Source organism: Crocodylus porosus, unplaced genomic scaffold, assembly GCF_001723895.1.
Source record: "Crocodylus porosus isolate Cpor-Errol unplaced genomic scaffold, CroPor_comp1, whole genome shotgun sequence".
Taxonomy (NCBI): Eukaryota; Metazoa; Chordata; order Crocodylia; family Crocodylidae; genus Crocodylus; species Crocodylus porosus.
The window spans coordinates 14,221,257-14,237,882 of record NW_017728947.1 but is presented as its reverse complement, the minus strand read 5'-3'; the positions used below and the strand labels follow the sequence as shown (position 1 = coordinate 14,237,882).

The following is a 16,626-nucleotide window of genomic DNA, read 5'->3' as shown; positions in this document are numbered from 1 at the left end:
TGATTATTTATTTATTTTTTTAAACCAAGCACTATGTAATGCAGAATGTATAATTTTTTGTGGCACCATGGACTGGACCCTGGACCTTTTAATGAGTGTTGCAGCCATTAGGCGGCAGACTCTTGTACACTTTCCCTGTGAACGGTCTAGGCTCTGTACCACCCAAGCCCAAAGCTAGGAAGCATCATACTGAGATGTTTCAGGTCTGATTCATGCGCACAGTGATCATTGCACTTCTCTTTGGTATGGAATAGCAGCCCTAATTCTATACCATGGAGGTATGGACAGGCCCTTTCTGGCCTTATGAATCTTGAATTCCTTGCTGTGCAATAGATCAGCTTTGTAATGAGGAGTGGAACGTGGCCCCAGCTATGTAGCTTCTAGCTGTTATTAGGGCACCTTGTTGAGAGTGTGGAGCTGTAGGTTTGACTCCCCTGAGCTTGGGAACAGCACTGAACTTGGGTTTTGCACTTCCTGGGTGAGTGTTTATACCACAAAACTAATGGTAAAAGGTAGGCTTCTCCTGTAGCCATTTCTTCACAAGAAAAGTAAACCTTGCTCAGTTACTTGAAGGAATAATTGTAGCCTATTGTCAGGAGAGGATTCTGGGAGGCATTTCTCTGTAGCCCTGACTTGGGCATCTCAGTTCAGAAGGAGTAGAGTTTTAGGCATATCTCTCTGCCTTGTTTTTCCTGTTGGCTGCCTCTAGACGTTTCCCCTCTGCATGTTGATATTCAGATCCCCCTTTGGAGGTGCTTTTCTCCCCGTGCACTCACTGTTTATGGAACTTGGGTACCTAAATATTAGGGGCTATGGCATCTAACTTGTACATGCCCAAGTCTTCTATTTTATTTAGCTAGTAAAATTTGAAAAAACTATAAAAGGAATTATTCTAAATGAAGTGGTGACAATTACAGCAGTTGGAAGGCAAGAAACTGGCTAAAACAAAAATTAGACAAATTGAAGCTAGCAACGAAGACGCTTTGGAGTTGAGATTTGACAGCTGTTAGGCAATGATTCTTTTCAGTGCAAAAAACTCATTTAATTTTGTCATCACATTTTTAATGTTTTAAATGACTTTTTTTTACTGTTTCTTTTATTTAAACTGTCATTGTTTCCAAGTTTTATGTTGAATATTCAGCAGTATGGCATTTTATTGAGTTACCTTTTTGCTGTTCTCTTCTGCTTTTGCATGAATGCTTTTGTTTCATTCCTGCTTACCATACTTGCACTTAACATGGGCTGTTTGATTTTTGTTTGTTTGTTTGTTTGTTTTGCTACCAATCCTGTCCTGCCAGCATCTGGACTTTTCCTTGCCAGAGCTTCAGTTGCAATTATATTTAGACTGGGACCAGCATGATTGGCTTTTCAGGCCCTCTGTAAAATCTTTCTCAGAACTTTATCTGGTATGTCACATGTACAACCTGACCCGTAGTCATGGTATCAGAAAAGATGCGTAGCTAAATGTGTATGTCTTGTTTTTTAGAATAAAGTGATTCCTTTTTCATAAGTTAAACACTTTTATTCATTATATGTTGAGATGGATTTCTGTCAATTGTTATCTTCCCTCCAGAAGCATTAAAAATACATGTTAATACATAACCAGTCAGTTTCTGTATAGGCCACTCCATTGATCTTATTCAGTGTTAGTCCTGTCTACAGACAATTTTTGAAAACATTTTTTCCCTCAACACATGTCCATCTAATTCTTGTTGCTGAAGTGAAATCAGTGTAAATTCTCAGAAGGCACAATGGGAACAGCACAAATCTTTTGTACAGTTGTTTTCTTCTAAAATGTTGATTATCTTTGATTTTTTCCACATAGTAGCAATAAATCTGCATTAGGAAACTGTTTAAGTCATCTTCATTCTTAATCATATGCCAAGGCCATTGACTGTCACATGTGCCCCGCACATCTGCTAAAAGCATTATTGCTTAAATACAACATAATCAGGATTACAATAACTGTTTCACTTTGAAAGTAAATTGCAAGTATGCATAAATATGATCTTGCTTTTTCATAGGAGAGAAGGGAAAACATTTTCAGTAGCAGGGGAAGAAATTAAACCTGTGCATCTAAACAGTTTTTGGTCAGCTATATGTTGTGTTGACTTTTTTAGTAACACATTAGTGCATGCTAATACTAGTTAGTTTAAACAGAATTTTAACTCTAGTGAAGTAACCAAAGAAATGTCTTTAATCCTTTATTCTAAATATATAAAGGAGCATTATTCAGAAAGATAATGTGATCTTTTTCCTTTCTGGGCATATGGGGGTGGTGAAGACAGATCATGCTTAGTGCTACCCTCTGCAATTTGCAGCTGCTGTGTACGAAGCATATATTTTTTCATGACATCTTTTGCTTAAGTTTACTCTTATTTCCTGTGTTTGTATAGAAATATATCCAAGAAGCGAGAAATCTGGGCAGCACCATTCGGCAGCCTAAACTCTCTAACCTCTCTCCATCAGTAATTGCACAGACAAACTGGAAATTTGTTGAAGGCTTACTGAAGGAATGTCGCAATAAGGTAGTGTGGAGAGAGTGACCTTTTTGTTCTCCTGCTCCTCTTTTCTTTCTTTGTTTATTTGCAGGGCTATAACTAGTAAATCTGAACTTGCCTTTTGTTCATGGAGACTTGGGTACATGCATGGTCTGAAATGGGTCTGTCCCACCCCTTTAAATTGATATGTTTAGATGTCCTGGAAAGATTGGAGTTTAGATATTTTTCTTGCAAGATCCATGATGGAGAACAGAAAATTTTAGAAATAAGAGAGTGTATGATCTGAAGGTCTGTGTATTCCCAGCATGCTCCCAGAAGCAGAGCTTCCTAACACACAGCCAATTTAGTTTCAAATGTCTGTAACTGAGATTTGTTTTAAAATGTTACCACAATTGAGTCCCATTTAAAAATAAAATTACAATGAAAATACAGAAACAACTGTTTTTAATTATTAGAGGAAATGAGTTTGCAAGCTTATAAAACAACTTCTTACACACTTGCCAAATAAATTTTGGTTCCAGTTTGTGGCATTTTTGACTGATATTTTGACTGCTTATCATTAAAATCACACTTTTCCTTTTAGTATAATGCTGAAGAGAATAATTCTTGCATAAAATTATGCTCATATTCCTCCCCAAAATTGAGAACAAGTGTGGGCTACTGTGCACAATATTTCATTGAATGCATATATATTTTACTTACATTATATCTTTGTTTTGTGAATATTTTCTTAAGCATCTCATCTCTGGTACAAGCTGGCTTAGCTATATTGAAATCAGTGATGCTACAGTGATTTACATCAGCTGCTGAGCTGTTTAAAAAATCTCTTCCATTATGGGAGTGTGAAGGCTTCAGGCACAAGTTTGCAGTTAATGCAAACATTAAAGTGTCAGGGAAGGGAGCAGGTAGGTATAAGCAAAAAATAAAATGCATGCGACTATTGCCATGAAGTAGTGGTGATGCCCCAGTTCAACCTATCAGTTAGTTCTCTTTAGACAAGGTGTGGGCAATTATTTCAGGCAGAGGGCCGCTTGCTGAGTTTTGGCAAGCCATCGAGGGCTGCATGACAGGCAGCCAGGGGCAGATAAATATTTGTTTCCTAAAATTTTTAGGAGCCCTGCAGGCTGGATAGAATGGCTTGGCAGGCTGCATTTTACCCACCCCTACCTTAGACCCTGAGAAATATGAGATGCTAAGCAGTAGTGAAAAAAGTGATAAAGTATGACCCCTGGTAAGAGATTAGGGAAAATGATTACTTAAAGAAAAGATGACAAAGGGAGACTATGACAAATGTCTGTACTTGGGAGGTTATAACATAACTGCATGAGCAATTTACTGGAAGTGGCTAATGACTGTTGAAAAAGGAGTGATTGGTTGGAAATAGAACTTGGCTTTGGATTTCTCTCAGGAGTTTTGTGTTTGGTGTGTAACCCTATGAACATACATGATACCCTAGGAATACTAATAGTCTATCAGAAAATGGAATAACGCATTATACAGCGTTACTGAAGGAATAATTTGGAAGTAAGTGTCTAAGTGAACTGGTAGATAAAGTATTTTTAGATTTAGAATTAATCTCAAAGATTAGACTTACGTAGGACCTGGGTGCTTGAGCTGCAGTCACCATTAGTTCATGGAGTGTGGCAGCTGGCAAAGTTTTTAATTAAAACGAACAATGAAAGTAAAAGCATGGCTATACTCCTGAGGTAACTATATAAAACCACTTCTCTCATTTGATAGATTTGTCTCTTTCAAAATATTCAGTTGCCTACTGTTTTACTGACTTTTGCTACCTCTGCTAGCAATGCAGAGGATTTTATTGGATTCCATTTAGCTTCTATTATATATATGGCTTAGTCCATCTGTCTGTCTGTAATGCTCTTGGAGCACTCACTGATTGTCTCAGCAGCCAATCACAATCCTTACTGAAACAGCCAGAGTGCTCTGCACAGACGGACACACAGACAGACGGTTGGACATAACGGGGAGGGGGGCAGATGCAATGTGGGTGTGGGGTGGGAACTCTTGGGAGTCTCAAGCTTGGAGGTGGCAGTGGTGTGGGATGGTGGCGGAGAGGGATGGAAATGAAGGGAATAGCAGGTTCAGACTGGGATGGTGGAGTGCCACCATGACAGTGGGGACTGAGTCCCACCGCCCCATCATGCTTGATGGGCAATTCTCTAGTATCTATATTTTCTTACTGATGCACCCTTATTCAAAAAGTGAAAGCATTTGTTACTCTTGTTAGCTAATCCCACAGTCCTGTGAAGTCAGTGGAAAAGTTCCCATTGACTTCAGTAGCCTTTGGGTCAGGCCTGTGGATCCACTGACCACAATAGGAGTGCTGGCAGAGTGGGGTACTCCTTATTTGCTGATCCTTGTTTCTAGTCTGACATACCTATGTGTAAATCCTCTGAAGGGACTTCCAAGTCTGGAAACTCTGAGGACATTTGTCTTTTAACCACAGAATTGCCTCAGTGTAACTGAGGGCTTAATTTGACCTGCAGAGCTTTGATTGCAGACTGTGATGCATAAGCTGGAAAGGAGCAAGTTTGACTTCTAGATCTGTGGATGAATTTTTAGGGCTGGCCTGGATAAATGGGATTTGTGCTGTCATCTCAGTCTCCCTGCTTAGTGAAAAACTTCTGCTGGTCTATTTTCATTGATTTAAAGAATCATGTTACAGATAGAAGCAGGAAGACTTGGTTTCCATTTTCTCTTGCTTCTCATTTGGGAGCCCTTAAAGAGAGCAGACTAATACTGGATCCTGAGTACGCTGCTGTTCGCTTTAACTGTGATACTGCTCAGAAAACCACAGAATGATCACTCCAGAATAAGTTTATGTTAAAAAATAAAATCTCTCCTCTCCTAAAATAGAGCCTTGGAAGATGAGGATGTTGCCCTTCTGAACTGATTACCTGGTTCACTCCTCTGAGTGGAGGTGGGTGGACCTGGGTTATGCCAGTCCTAATCCTATCCCTGCTGAATTCCTGAATCTCCAGAGGTTGCGCACATAAGGCTTTGGCTTCCTTGACCTCTGGCAAGGTGCTGTTAATGATGATTTTCCACTCTAAGACTTTGAACCTGCCGTTAGAGACCAGTGTGTTCCTTTTTTAGTCCCTATATAGAAAGAAGGAAAAGGATGTTAAGAGCTCGGTAAAGATGTTGCCTATTCGTGTAACTCATGAATAAGAGAGCAGTGTTTTTGCACTACCTTGTCAAGGCTACAATATAAACCCAGTTTTATTATCTTACTATTGAGAAGGTATTTAAAGAGAGCAAAGGATTTAGATGTAAACTTATTTTGTTTTGCCATCTTTTCAAGACCAAGAGGATGCTGGTTGAGAAAATGGGCCGAGAAGCTGTGGAACTAGGTCATGGTGAAGTGAACATCACCGGTGTAGAAGAGAATACATTGATAGCCAGTCTTTGTGATCTCTTAGAAAGGATATGGAGTCATGGACTGCAGGTCAAACAGGTAAGGAATGGATGTTCTGATTTTTATGAGGCTGGATACTTTATTGGCATTTTGCAGTAATATTCTGTTTTAACTCGGATCTGGATCTTTCAGACCACCAGGTGGCTAAGTGTACATACGGTTAATCTTTGGATGGATAGCAGATGCAGGCAAACAGTGACAAGTGATCTGTTGTAGTAACATAACGAGGTGTCTGATGAAGTCCATTAAAAATGTACTGCTTATCTTCCATGTGCTTTGGGCTTCATTACCATTTCAAATACCTGCTGATTTATACATTTGATTATATTTTTTAAAGAGTGAAGACAGTTCTTCCTTTTTTGCTCCTGCCCCCTCAGTTAGAACATTAGAAGTGCCCTACTGGGTTAGACTGGTCCATGTAACCAACTATCTTGTCTTCCTCAGTTGCAAGTAGTAGATGCTTTAAAGGCAGAATATATACACAGGGTATATCTAAAGCAGGGGTTGGCAACCTGCAGCACATGAACTAGATCTAGCCCACGAAGCCAGGATGTCAACAGCAACTGTGCAGTGTGGGGAAGCAATAGCTGGGTCAGAAGCATGTCTATGGCAGCTCATTGTGGGGAGATGGGGAGTGGGTGGCAGCAGTCATTTTGGAAGCAGGGTGGTAACAAATTTGGTGTGGGGGGAAGCAGTGGTAGCTGTGTTTAAAAGTGGTCCCATGCCTTCAGAGTGATCTGCATTAATTTGAGCTACTGCTCCTAAAAGGTTGCCAAGCCCTGGTCTAGAGTGATCATTTATCTTGGCATATTCCCCCTGGTTTAGGAATGTCAGAGGATACATTTCTGACTGCTCTATTTAATAGCTCCTAGTGGACCTGCCCTCTATGACATTGGCTAATTCCCTTTCTGAACCTGGTTATACTAACTGGCTCTACAACCTCCACAAATTAACGATGTGCTGTGTATTTAAAATAAATAAATAAATGAAAGTGCTTCCTTTTTGTTTTAAACCTGTTTCCTGATAATTTCAGTGGGTGCCCCTAGAGTTTGTATTCTGGGACTTGGTAAACAACAGCTACCTACTCATGTACAAGCAGGAAGCATGTTGCATGTTATATACCTTTGTCATATTTTCTCCTTCAATTTTATCTTTTCCAAACTGGAGTCCCAGCCTTTTCATTCTCTTCTAGGACAGGAACTGTTTCATAACTGATAATTTTTGTTAAGTTCCTGCAAATAATTGGCTCTTCTATATGCAGACCAACAATATATCCATCAAATGCTTGAGCATACCCTCTTCCTTAACTAATAGAGTATGTTCTGTGCCCTTATTGGTTTAGTCCAGGGGTGCTCAACCCCTGGCCTGTGGGCCAGATCTAGCCAATTGACCCGTCTCATCTGGCCCACTGGACTCCCTGTGGGCCTGAAAATTTGGCAACAGGGAGTAGTGACCACTCTGCTGCCAAATTTCTGGACATATGGGGAGGCCAGCAGGCTGGGTAGCATGACTCTGCATGGTAGATTGGGTGCATAGGGCTGGGGTGGCATGGGGCCTGATCCAGGCACGTGTGTCATGGCCTGTGGGACCAAAAGATTGAACGCACTGGTCCAGTCCTGTCCAAACTTCTGTGGCCTTTTAATCCTGTGTTTCCCTTTGTCCGAATCTTGCATCACAATTGCTATTTAGAGAGGTCAAGGTAGAATAATGTGAATTGAGGGAAATGGGCAGATACAACATATATGCTTTCTTTTTGATGCTCATTACTATTTCCATTTCCATTTCATGTCGAGTTCTTTGCTTTTGCTTTTGGTGTTCTTCTCATGATCAGTTCCAGCATGGGGTACACATGCTGTCCTCAGCAGTTACAGTACCAAATGGTCACTGTAGATTGTATTTGTGACTGCATTTTTTCCCCAGAAAGATGATTTTGGTTGTAGTTGTCTCTCTGCCTTTCTTTTATTTCTGTCCTTTTTTTAAGCCCCTCTTTTAAGTAGGGACCTATTCAAATTGATTTTGTGGAAGTTGCAAAACCAGGCAATTTTCTGGGCAAAAAACCCCAAACTTACTAAAAATAGTGCTGGTTCCCTGTTGGGAGCTAGCAGTCCTCCCAGCTGTGTAGCATGGCCAAAATAGATCTACCAGCATGAAAATGAGCAACCAGGATGCCTGCCATCCCTGCTGAGGGCTACCTGTCATGCGGCCCTGTCCCTCTTCACCAATCAGCGGTGAGGGGTGAGGCCATATGGCAGACGGCCCTTCCCACCAATCATTGATGGTGCCACCAGAGCCCTTTTGTCAGTCAGAGGTGTGGTGGGCCTCCCACCACAATAAAATGATGAAAATGGCTGCGAGACTTGCAACCTGCCCATAAAATTGGCTCACCTCCATCCACCTCAACTTGGGTAGACCCCTGCAAGGCACATTTTGGTTTCCATTGTCAACCTACCAGATGCGCTCTTGTGACATGAGGCTTCTCTTGGGGCTTTTTGTAAATGCATTTTTTAAAGGTTTTTCTTTCTCAGTCAGAACTGAAACATTTTACTGTTTTATTTTCTATATATCTATAACTTAGTTTTGTGTGGGTGCAGTGCCTTGGAAGAAAGTCTTCGCAGAGGCTAATATTTTAGTAATGAGTTCTTAGTCTCCAGATTAGAAGCAGAACTTAACAGTTTGGGACAGATTTTTAAATCTAATTTTTTTTTTTTTACCTAGAAATTCAGATGTTAGAATGTTGGTTTTTTTCCCCCCCCCAAATACCAATAATACCTTCATGTTAAAGAAGCAGTGGAGATGCATAGCGGGTACATGGGGGTGCACTTGCACCTCCTGACAGGCTGCACACTCCACTTAGGCAATGGGGGAGGGGGAGAAGGAGAACAGGCGGGAGCTCCAGTGCCCCTCTGCAAGCGCTGGCCAGGGAGTGGGAGCGTCGGATGAAGTGGCGCTGCCACTTTGGGGAGTACCATGGCTGCTTCCCGGTCATCTTGATCAGCCACGGGGTGACTCCTCCCCACCCCAGTTGGTGAGATTGGCTGTGGGGGGATGCTGTCCCGGTTGCTAGAGGGACGTGTGCCCCCCTCCCCCCCTCCATTAAGGTGGCACAAGTCATCTATGTAAAGAAGTAAATTAGAAATCTCAGTTAAAGCCAAAATTAAACAACCTTTTTGCTATATAAGCACCTTCCTCTTTTGCACAGAATTGTAGTGTGGAAAAGAAACATAAGATTCTTAGTCAAGGGTTAGCTTCTTACATGAATTGACTTCTCTGTGAATCCATTAGTGAGGAAATGCATCCAATCAATGGCGTGGATGTCTCTTAGGTTATTGTTTATCTTCTCTGGCTTCAGTAAGACTTGATTTTATCATTCACAAATAGTCTTGCAGTAAATCTGACAAGCTCTTTGGTGGTATGGCAGGGATAATTTTGTTAACTGAAGTTTTACCCACCAACACGTTTTAGAAAGGCAGCATCTGTACGAACATGGTATATGCTATAACTGTGCTATGAATAATAAGGCCACCCTTTTATTTTTATGCATCAGATAGATATTAGTCAAGCTTCATACTGAAGTGTCCTGTGTGAATTCTATCTGTTGTAACTTACTAAGGTCTTTGTCAGAGGAACTTGGACAGATTTTTGAAGGATTTGAAAAACGACAATGCATATCTGTAGCTCTCTATCTGTACATTAGCTGAGAGGGAAATAGGTATTAGAGAATTGGGCTTAGTATAAGACAGCTTACTGACTTGATTTATGCATCACTCTTCTCCTTCAATGGGAGAGACAGACAGATGTCTAGCTCAGGTTATTACCTCATAACATCATCATTTGCTTGCACATTGGCTTGTAGTACTACTCTTTAAAATGAATTTTGGTGACATCTTAGCAAACCATGAAAAGCAAAATTCATCTGATGTGTTAATTTGGAAATATGTGGCAAAATGTATGTTGAGGGCACTTGGAAATTATTAACACTTTTCCTTTTTGCTCCTGTGGTCTTTCCACCTCCTGAGGACCTCTAACCTCTTGTTTCTGGATCTTCATTTTTATCAATGATAATGGCAGGGAAACCAAAAAAGCTGTCTCTGAAACAAACTTGTCATAGTTTCTGTTTTCAGCGGGGTCTTGAATTTTCAGTTTTGAAATTCAGCAGGTTTTGGATTGTTAACTGGTGTTTATTTTTAATTTTAGGGAAAATCTGCTTTGTGGTCTCACTTGTTACATTATCAAGAAAACAGGCAGAGAAAACCTGCATCGGGTAGCTTCAGTACCTCAGGTAAGGATGGGAAGTATTGCATTGGTTAATAACTTGCCTCAATTTAATACAATATACCACATTACTAAATTAAATTTTTTTCTGAAGTGGCTTAAAATTATATGCATTAAACAGAAAACTTTACATTCTCTACTTTCCTGGTTTTTGGCAGATGAGATTTATGTTGATGACTGTTCATTTCAGGTGACTGTTTAGGTTGGTTTTGTGGGGTTTTTTTGACTGCAGCATTTCCGTAGGATGATCTTTATTTTTCTAATACAATACAGAAGGTTGACTTTTTTCATAGAACTGCTCATTTTGGGAAAGACTTTTTAAATTCAAAACTTGTCCTGGCACTGGGAGTTGCCAAGATAAAGACCTTCAGATGTGGCCTTTAAAAAAATTTGAATCCAGCAGTGCTGCACATAATAGGAAATATTTCTTCTTAATCTCCAAAATTGTCATACTAGATCAGCAGGCATATCTATTTACCCTATCTTTAACGGGCATAACTGCATTATTTATCATAAGTTTTCATCTGCTTTTAAAATTTAGTCACAAAATAAACATAGATTCTCTCTTTAAAAAAAAAGATAAATTAGTGCACTTGGAAGGATGCAAGATATGGAAGCATTGCAAGAAGCACAATAGTGCACCATAGTTAGGAATCTGTAGATCTAATAGAGCCTTAAGATTGCAGGTTAAAGCAGTATTGTCTCCATTTTGCTGATGGACAAATTAAGCCATGCATCACTTGGGGGCCAATCCTTTGCTGCCATCAATAGGGGTGTTGAGAGAGAGTCTGAACCTTAAGGCCTGTCCAAGGTCACTCAGGTAGGTAGACAAAGGCCAAATAGAATCCATATGTCTTGTCTCCTATTCTGGTGCCCTGTCCACATGGTGCTAATGTGCCAGAGGCCTGGATTCTAGGGCGGTGCAAAGCTTCGGGTGCCAATTTGGTTCGGAGGAGATTTGGCCCAATTCAGCAGCCGAATGTCCGAATCCGAATTGAATCAGGAGACCAATAAAAAGGTCCGAATAAATTCAGAGCTCTCCAAATCGATTCAGAAAAGATTCAGAGATTCAGGCCGCCGCAGGGAGCTGGATCTAGTCTCTGTGCCAGTAAGGGTGGGGGGAGCTAGAGGAAGGGGACCGTAGGGGACCCCCCACCAGACCCTATACCCTGCCTGCACCTCCAGCCTCCCTGAGCACCACCCCCATGACTGCTCCACCCAGCTCCAGCTCCCAACTTTTTTTTTTTTAAAGCCCCCAGTCACTGGCTGCTGCCAGGCAGGGGGGCAATCCCCACTGCCCCACACTATGTTGGGGGCTCTGCTATGAGCCCCCATCCCCCGCCTGCTCTCCCAGCCCTGTCAATAGTTGCCCCACCTGTCCCCAGCTCCTGGTTTGTTTGTTTTTTTTAAGTCCCCCGAATCGGCCAGATCCAAAGCTAATACTAGCCACTTCACACAGGCCTACTGGATTCCATATTAACTGATCTTATACTCTCCAGATTGAGAGTGAAAGCAAAGAATGACTGCATTTGAGAGACAGCCATGTTCCTGCATAGAATGGTGTTTAAAATCTGATAAAGATTGCTCCATTTAGAGTATAGATATCCTATGAATGCTACCCACAGTTTTGTCCTTGGGGTTAAAACTGTGGTAAAGAGTTCACTGGATATACTGTACACCTTGTTTAGCACAGAATTTTCTAGGGTCAGCAGTACTTACCTGTTCTAGCTCATTTAAGGAGGAAGTAAAGAAAGTCATCTATATGATAGCTTAATAGAGATTCTAACTGTCTGGCCATATGCAAATCCAAGTATGTTGATCCTATTAGCATAGACTATATTTTGAGCCCAGATTTCTCAGAATGCAGACTGCCAATGTTTTCCCTTTTGTTTTAACTGAAATGGACCATGTCATGCGTTTACAAAACTCCAAATCACTGGTAACAGTGACCTAGTCTCAATTTTATGGAGAACCACCACTCTAAATGTAATGATCAAATACCTTAGTTGTGTTACAGGTACAAAGTTTTGGGTTTTGTTTTAAATATTGTTACAGAATAAGGTCTTTTGAATCCATTGACAAATAAATTACTCTTTGTATTTTAGGAATACTTCTTGATTCAGAAAGGAGAAAATCAGATGCCAGTCCAGCCATGTCACCTCTTAGGATCTCTCTTATCCAGGATATGAGGTTTGTTTGGGTTAATAAAAGAAAACCCAAACATCTCTTGTGTGTTTCTGCCTGTGTAAAAACTCAGTGAAGGAAGGAAGTTTCATTCTAAATGGTCCATATAATTTTGTTTTATCAATCTGTTCAAAAACAACAGCAAATCTTTGGCCCGTGCAAGGTGAAAGTATCGATGAAGTGTCTTTCATTTCATTTTCTTCCAAAATGGATATTGTATAGGAGAGAGAGTGCATTATTTTTAATATGTACCTTAAGCTTACTTTGTGATGTGATGCACCTTTGATTGTGAAGACCAAATTTGGGATATAAGAGCCTTGCTTACTAACTTGATCTATTCCTGCTTTTGCACTTGTTTCAATGGGAAGAAATGCTGATTTGTGCAACTGAAAAAGTGATGTGCTTTGTCTGAAAGAAATTGCTAAATGATCTCATCGGAGCTTATAGTGAAACTGTTTAACTGACCCAAATGAAAACTTGCTTCATAGCAAAGTAATTTGTCTCTGATTTCTGGCACTTCTGTAACCATCGTTGGCTTACAGCAGTAACCTGATACCTTGCATCCCCTCGTCTGTCTTCTGAGTTGTCTGCAGTACTTGGAGCCTTATTTCTTTGGAAATAGAGGTAGTATCATGTTTGTCCAATCATGTTTGGATAGTTCTGAATTGATCTCTGGCTGTTTGATGATAAATAAGTAGTTGCTGTTAAGGAAACAGTCTTAAAGAATGGATAGGCCTGATATTGGACTTTTGTTTTTTATACAATGTCAGAAAAATATGGAAAACAAAAACAAAACCCTAAAAAAAAAAAATCCCAAACCAAACCCTAGATAATCATTATTCCTTTACTTGCAGTCTACCAGAGTTGAGACACAATAGAGGAAATAACTTGCGTTCTGTTGTCACGTTTTGGTTTGGTTGGTTTGTTTGTTTGGGCTTTTTTTTTTTTCATTTTGGCATATCCCTCGACTTTTCTGGGCCTGTGCTCCTATTTTTTTTAAAACCGGTATATTCTTAGCAGAGGTAAGAAATGTATCAGCTGCAAAAGCCAACATGGAAAGCACACTGCCCAAATGGCATTAATAGAATATTATGGAATGGATTCTTTGATGATCCAGAGACTATTTTATAACTAATAAAACTAAGGATATTTCAGCAAATAACTTTAGGTTTTACTGACCTCTCTGTACTGGTAGATTGTCTGTAAATCCAAATTCTAAACAAAGGAAGCTCTCTAATAAAGCTGTATGGTTTTGAGGGCTTTATTAAATGGTGCTTCTGTGACTGCTAATTTCTTTCTTTCCTTTGTTTCTTTAAAAAAAATTTTTTGGGGGTTTTCTTTTAAGTTGTTTTTTCTTTCAGGTAACTTTTTTAGATTTTCAGTTCAGTTAAGAAATGATCTGAACACTTCAAAGAACATGCGCTTTCCTTCCAATATATAACATGTCATTGTTATCTTGAAAAGTGTATGTGTATGCATGAGGACAGTACTTAATTTTTCAAAGCACTCAACCATAAAAACTGCAGCAACAAGAGTTTGACTGAGCCTTAAATCATATGCGTAATGGAGGCTGATCTAAGTCCTGTAAATAAGTCACTGCAGTGCAGGTGCTTTCTTTTCTCTCACTTGTATTCCTCTTTAAACAGAGATAAAGAAATGTATGTATAGTGAAGCATTCTCATTTATTGACGCCCCCCTTTTTTTTTTAACAACACTTACAAACTTACATTAATATATAGAAAAATTCTCAAGTTTAGCTTGATATATAGAAGAACTATAATGTAATGGAGTTATTAGTTAGCATCTCATTATTTGGTTTCTCGTTTCAGGCATATTCAGAACATTGGTGAGATCAAAACTGATGTTGGTAAGGCCAGGGCCTGGGTTCGACTGTCCATGGAAAAGAAGTTACTCTCCCGGCATCTGAAGCAGCTTTTATCAGATCATGAGCTCACAAAGTAAGACCCATGTATTTTAAGTAGTACACCTGAAAATTAAACTAATTTCACAATTGTTCTGCTCTAAAAATACAGGCTTACCTATTCTTGTCAGTTTAGCAAAGTGGACGGGTTGTACTGTAGTAGAGTGAGCTAGTTCTGTCAAGCCTGGGTCTGATCCGGTGAATAAAGTAGGCTTGGTGATGTCGGGGTCCTAGACTGGGACTATGGGGATCTAGGTTTAATTTTCAGTTTTGCCACAGACTGCTTATGTGACCTTAGGCAAGTTGCTCAAGCCAGCAGCTCCAAAAGTGACTAGTGATTTTTAGAGGGCTACTTGAACTCCGTGGAATTTAAGTATGTGGTGTTTGAGTGCTTTGCTGCATTGGTACCTCTGTGTCTCTGTCCTGCCTCTGTAGTATTGAAAGGCCATTATTCTCCTTGTGGAATCTCAGTGAGTGCATATCTGTAGAGAGTGATTGAGGGGCAAAATAACAGGGGAAGTTGGAACATAAATCTGGAGTAATTACGTGTTTGTAACAATATCTTCCTTGAACATAATTTTTTTTAAATGGAGAAAGCAGTTTACTTGCACAGTCTAGTTTAGTGGCTGTATACAACACCAGTTAAAGAAAAGCTAACGGTAATATTCAGGAGTAACAGACACCAGTGAAATCTGTGTGGCTTTATTAATCAGTATAATTTATTTAGGGAAAATGATATGCTTTTGGGTGCTTGCAGCTGGGCGTTATGGTGCTGTGTTAAAGACCAGAACTTAATGCATTAGTTCTTAATGCGTGGTCTGGCCTGGTTTGCTCATATCAAGGGTTAATTCATAAGTTGGAATACAGTAATTCATTCATTAGGTTTAAGTCGCATTAACCTGGAAACACTTATATTTTGTAGAAAAAGGGGCATGACAGGATTTTTTTTTTTTTTTAAAGCCAAAGTTCTAAAGCACCTAGCTGTTTCTCTAGGTAGTCTTCTAGGTACACACAAACATTCAAAATGGAAAGTGACATGAGACCAGCTGCTTGTATAGAAGTAGCGTCAATTCTAGCTAATCCTCAGTGCCTGACTATATATATATTTAGATGCCCTTGTCAGAGGAGGATTAAAGCATCTCGGGCATGGATTAGAAGTGTGGTAAGACTGTTTCTGCTCTTCAGGAGTGAATTTTAGAGGAAGGAAGGCTATGTGACATGCTTGCAAAGTATAATCACACACTTAACGTAATTCTCCACTAACTCCATGCGCTTTCCAAGGCAACAGACTGGTGGGCATTCTAATTACCAGTCTTAAGGATTTGCTATATATAGTAGGCTTTCAGAGCCCTAGTCACTCTGCAAAGGGAACAGAATAGGGTGGGGGAGCATCTGGCTCCATTTTCCCTCTGTAACAACTGCTGAGCAGCTGCTATCCTTTTATCTGATTTCTCTTAATAAAAAAGGGGGCCTATAAAATGGTAATGTCTCCTAGAAAGAATAGGCCAGTTAGTATACTATCAGTCCATTCTTGTTCTTTGCTGCAATGCAAGTCCATGTAGAAAAATTCCAAGAACAGATACTTTTATCCTCACCAATCTTGTGGAGGCCACTGCAATAAGCTCTGCAGCTTCTAGGAAACCAGTGGTACCGTTTGGTTGGAAGATCAGAATGGTGGACAGTGAAACTAAGAAAGCCTTCAAGATGTTGGAGAATCTGAATTCTGGATGTAAGGTCCCAGAGAGAGAATTTGGAGATACTGTTTATCATATTATACTTGCGTTCCTGCTTTGGTAGCGTTAGAGCAGTGGTGGGCAATTATTTGGGCCTGTGGGCCACAAGGCACAGGCAACTGGTGGAGGGGGGGGCCCCCCTGAGATTTGGCCCCTGACTCGGTACCACTTGGGGCGGGGCAGTTTTTTTTGCCATGTGGGCCAGTGGCACATGGGAGAGGGGACACTAAGCCATGGCACAGAAGTATAGGAGTGGGTATGGGGTTTTTGGTCTGTCCCCAAGGCCTGCCCACTAATTGTGCCCCCGCCCCAGACTCAGGAGGCACCAGTCACCTCTGACCTAAGGAGTTTTGCTGAGCTGTCCTGGGTCAGCAACAGCAACCCCACCATGCTAACAGCTCACCAAAACCCGCTGTGGGGGTGGGGAGTGAGTGGGTGGGGAGCAGTGTTCAGGAGTGGAACGAGCAAGCGAGGGCAGAGTTGTGGCATGTTGACAGTATGGGTCTGGAGCAGAGCTGCATTCTCTGTTGCCTGCAGAACAGGGGTTTTGTACTGGCCCTGGCCCCACGCTGTCAC

General features: G+C 40.6%; 1 protein-coding gene across 1 annotated transcript in view; it reads left to right on the top strand.

The window, feature by feature from the left end:
* Nucleotides 1–16,626, top strand: part of DENND5A (DENN domain containing 5A) — a 99,111-nt gene that overhangs the window by 63,949 nt on the left and 18,536 nt on the right. The window contains exons 12-16 of the mRNA XM_019551014.1: nucleotides 2,397–2,528; nucleotides 5,827–5,979; nucleotides 10,135–10,219; nucleotides 12,318–12,402; nucleotides 14,226–14,354. Coding sequence (XP_019406559.1) covers nucleotides 2,397–2,528; nucleotides 5,827–5,979; nucleotides 10,135–10,219; nucleotides 12,318–12,402; nucleotides 14,226–14,354 — 584 coding nt within the window. The remainder of the gene's footprint in view (nucleotides 1–2,396; nucleotides 2,529–5,826; nucleotides 5,980–10,134; nucleotides 10,220–12,317; nucleotides 12,403–14,225; nucleotides 14,355–16,626) is intronic.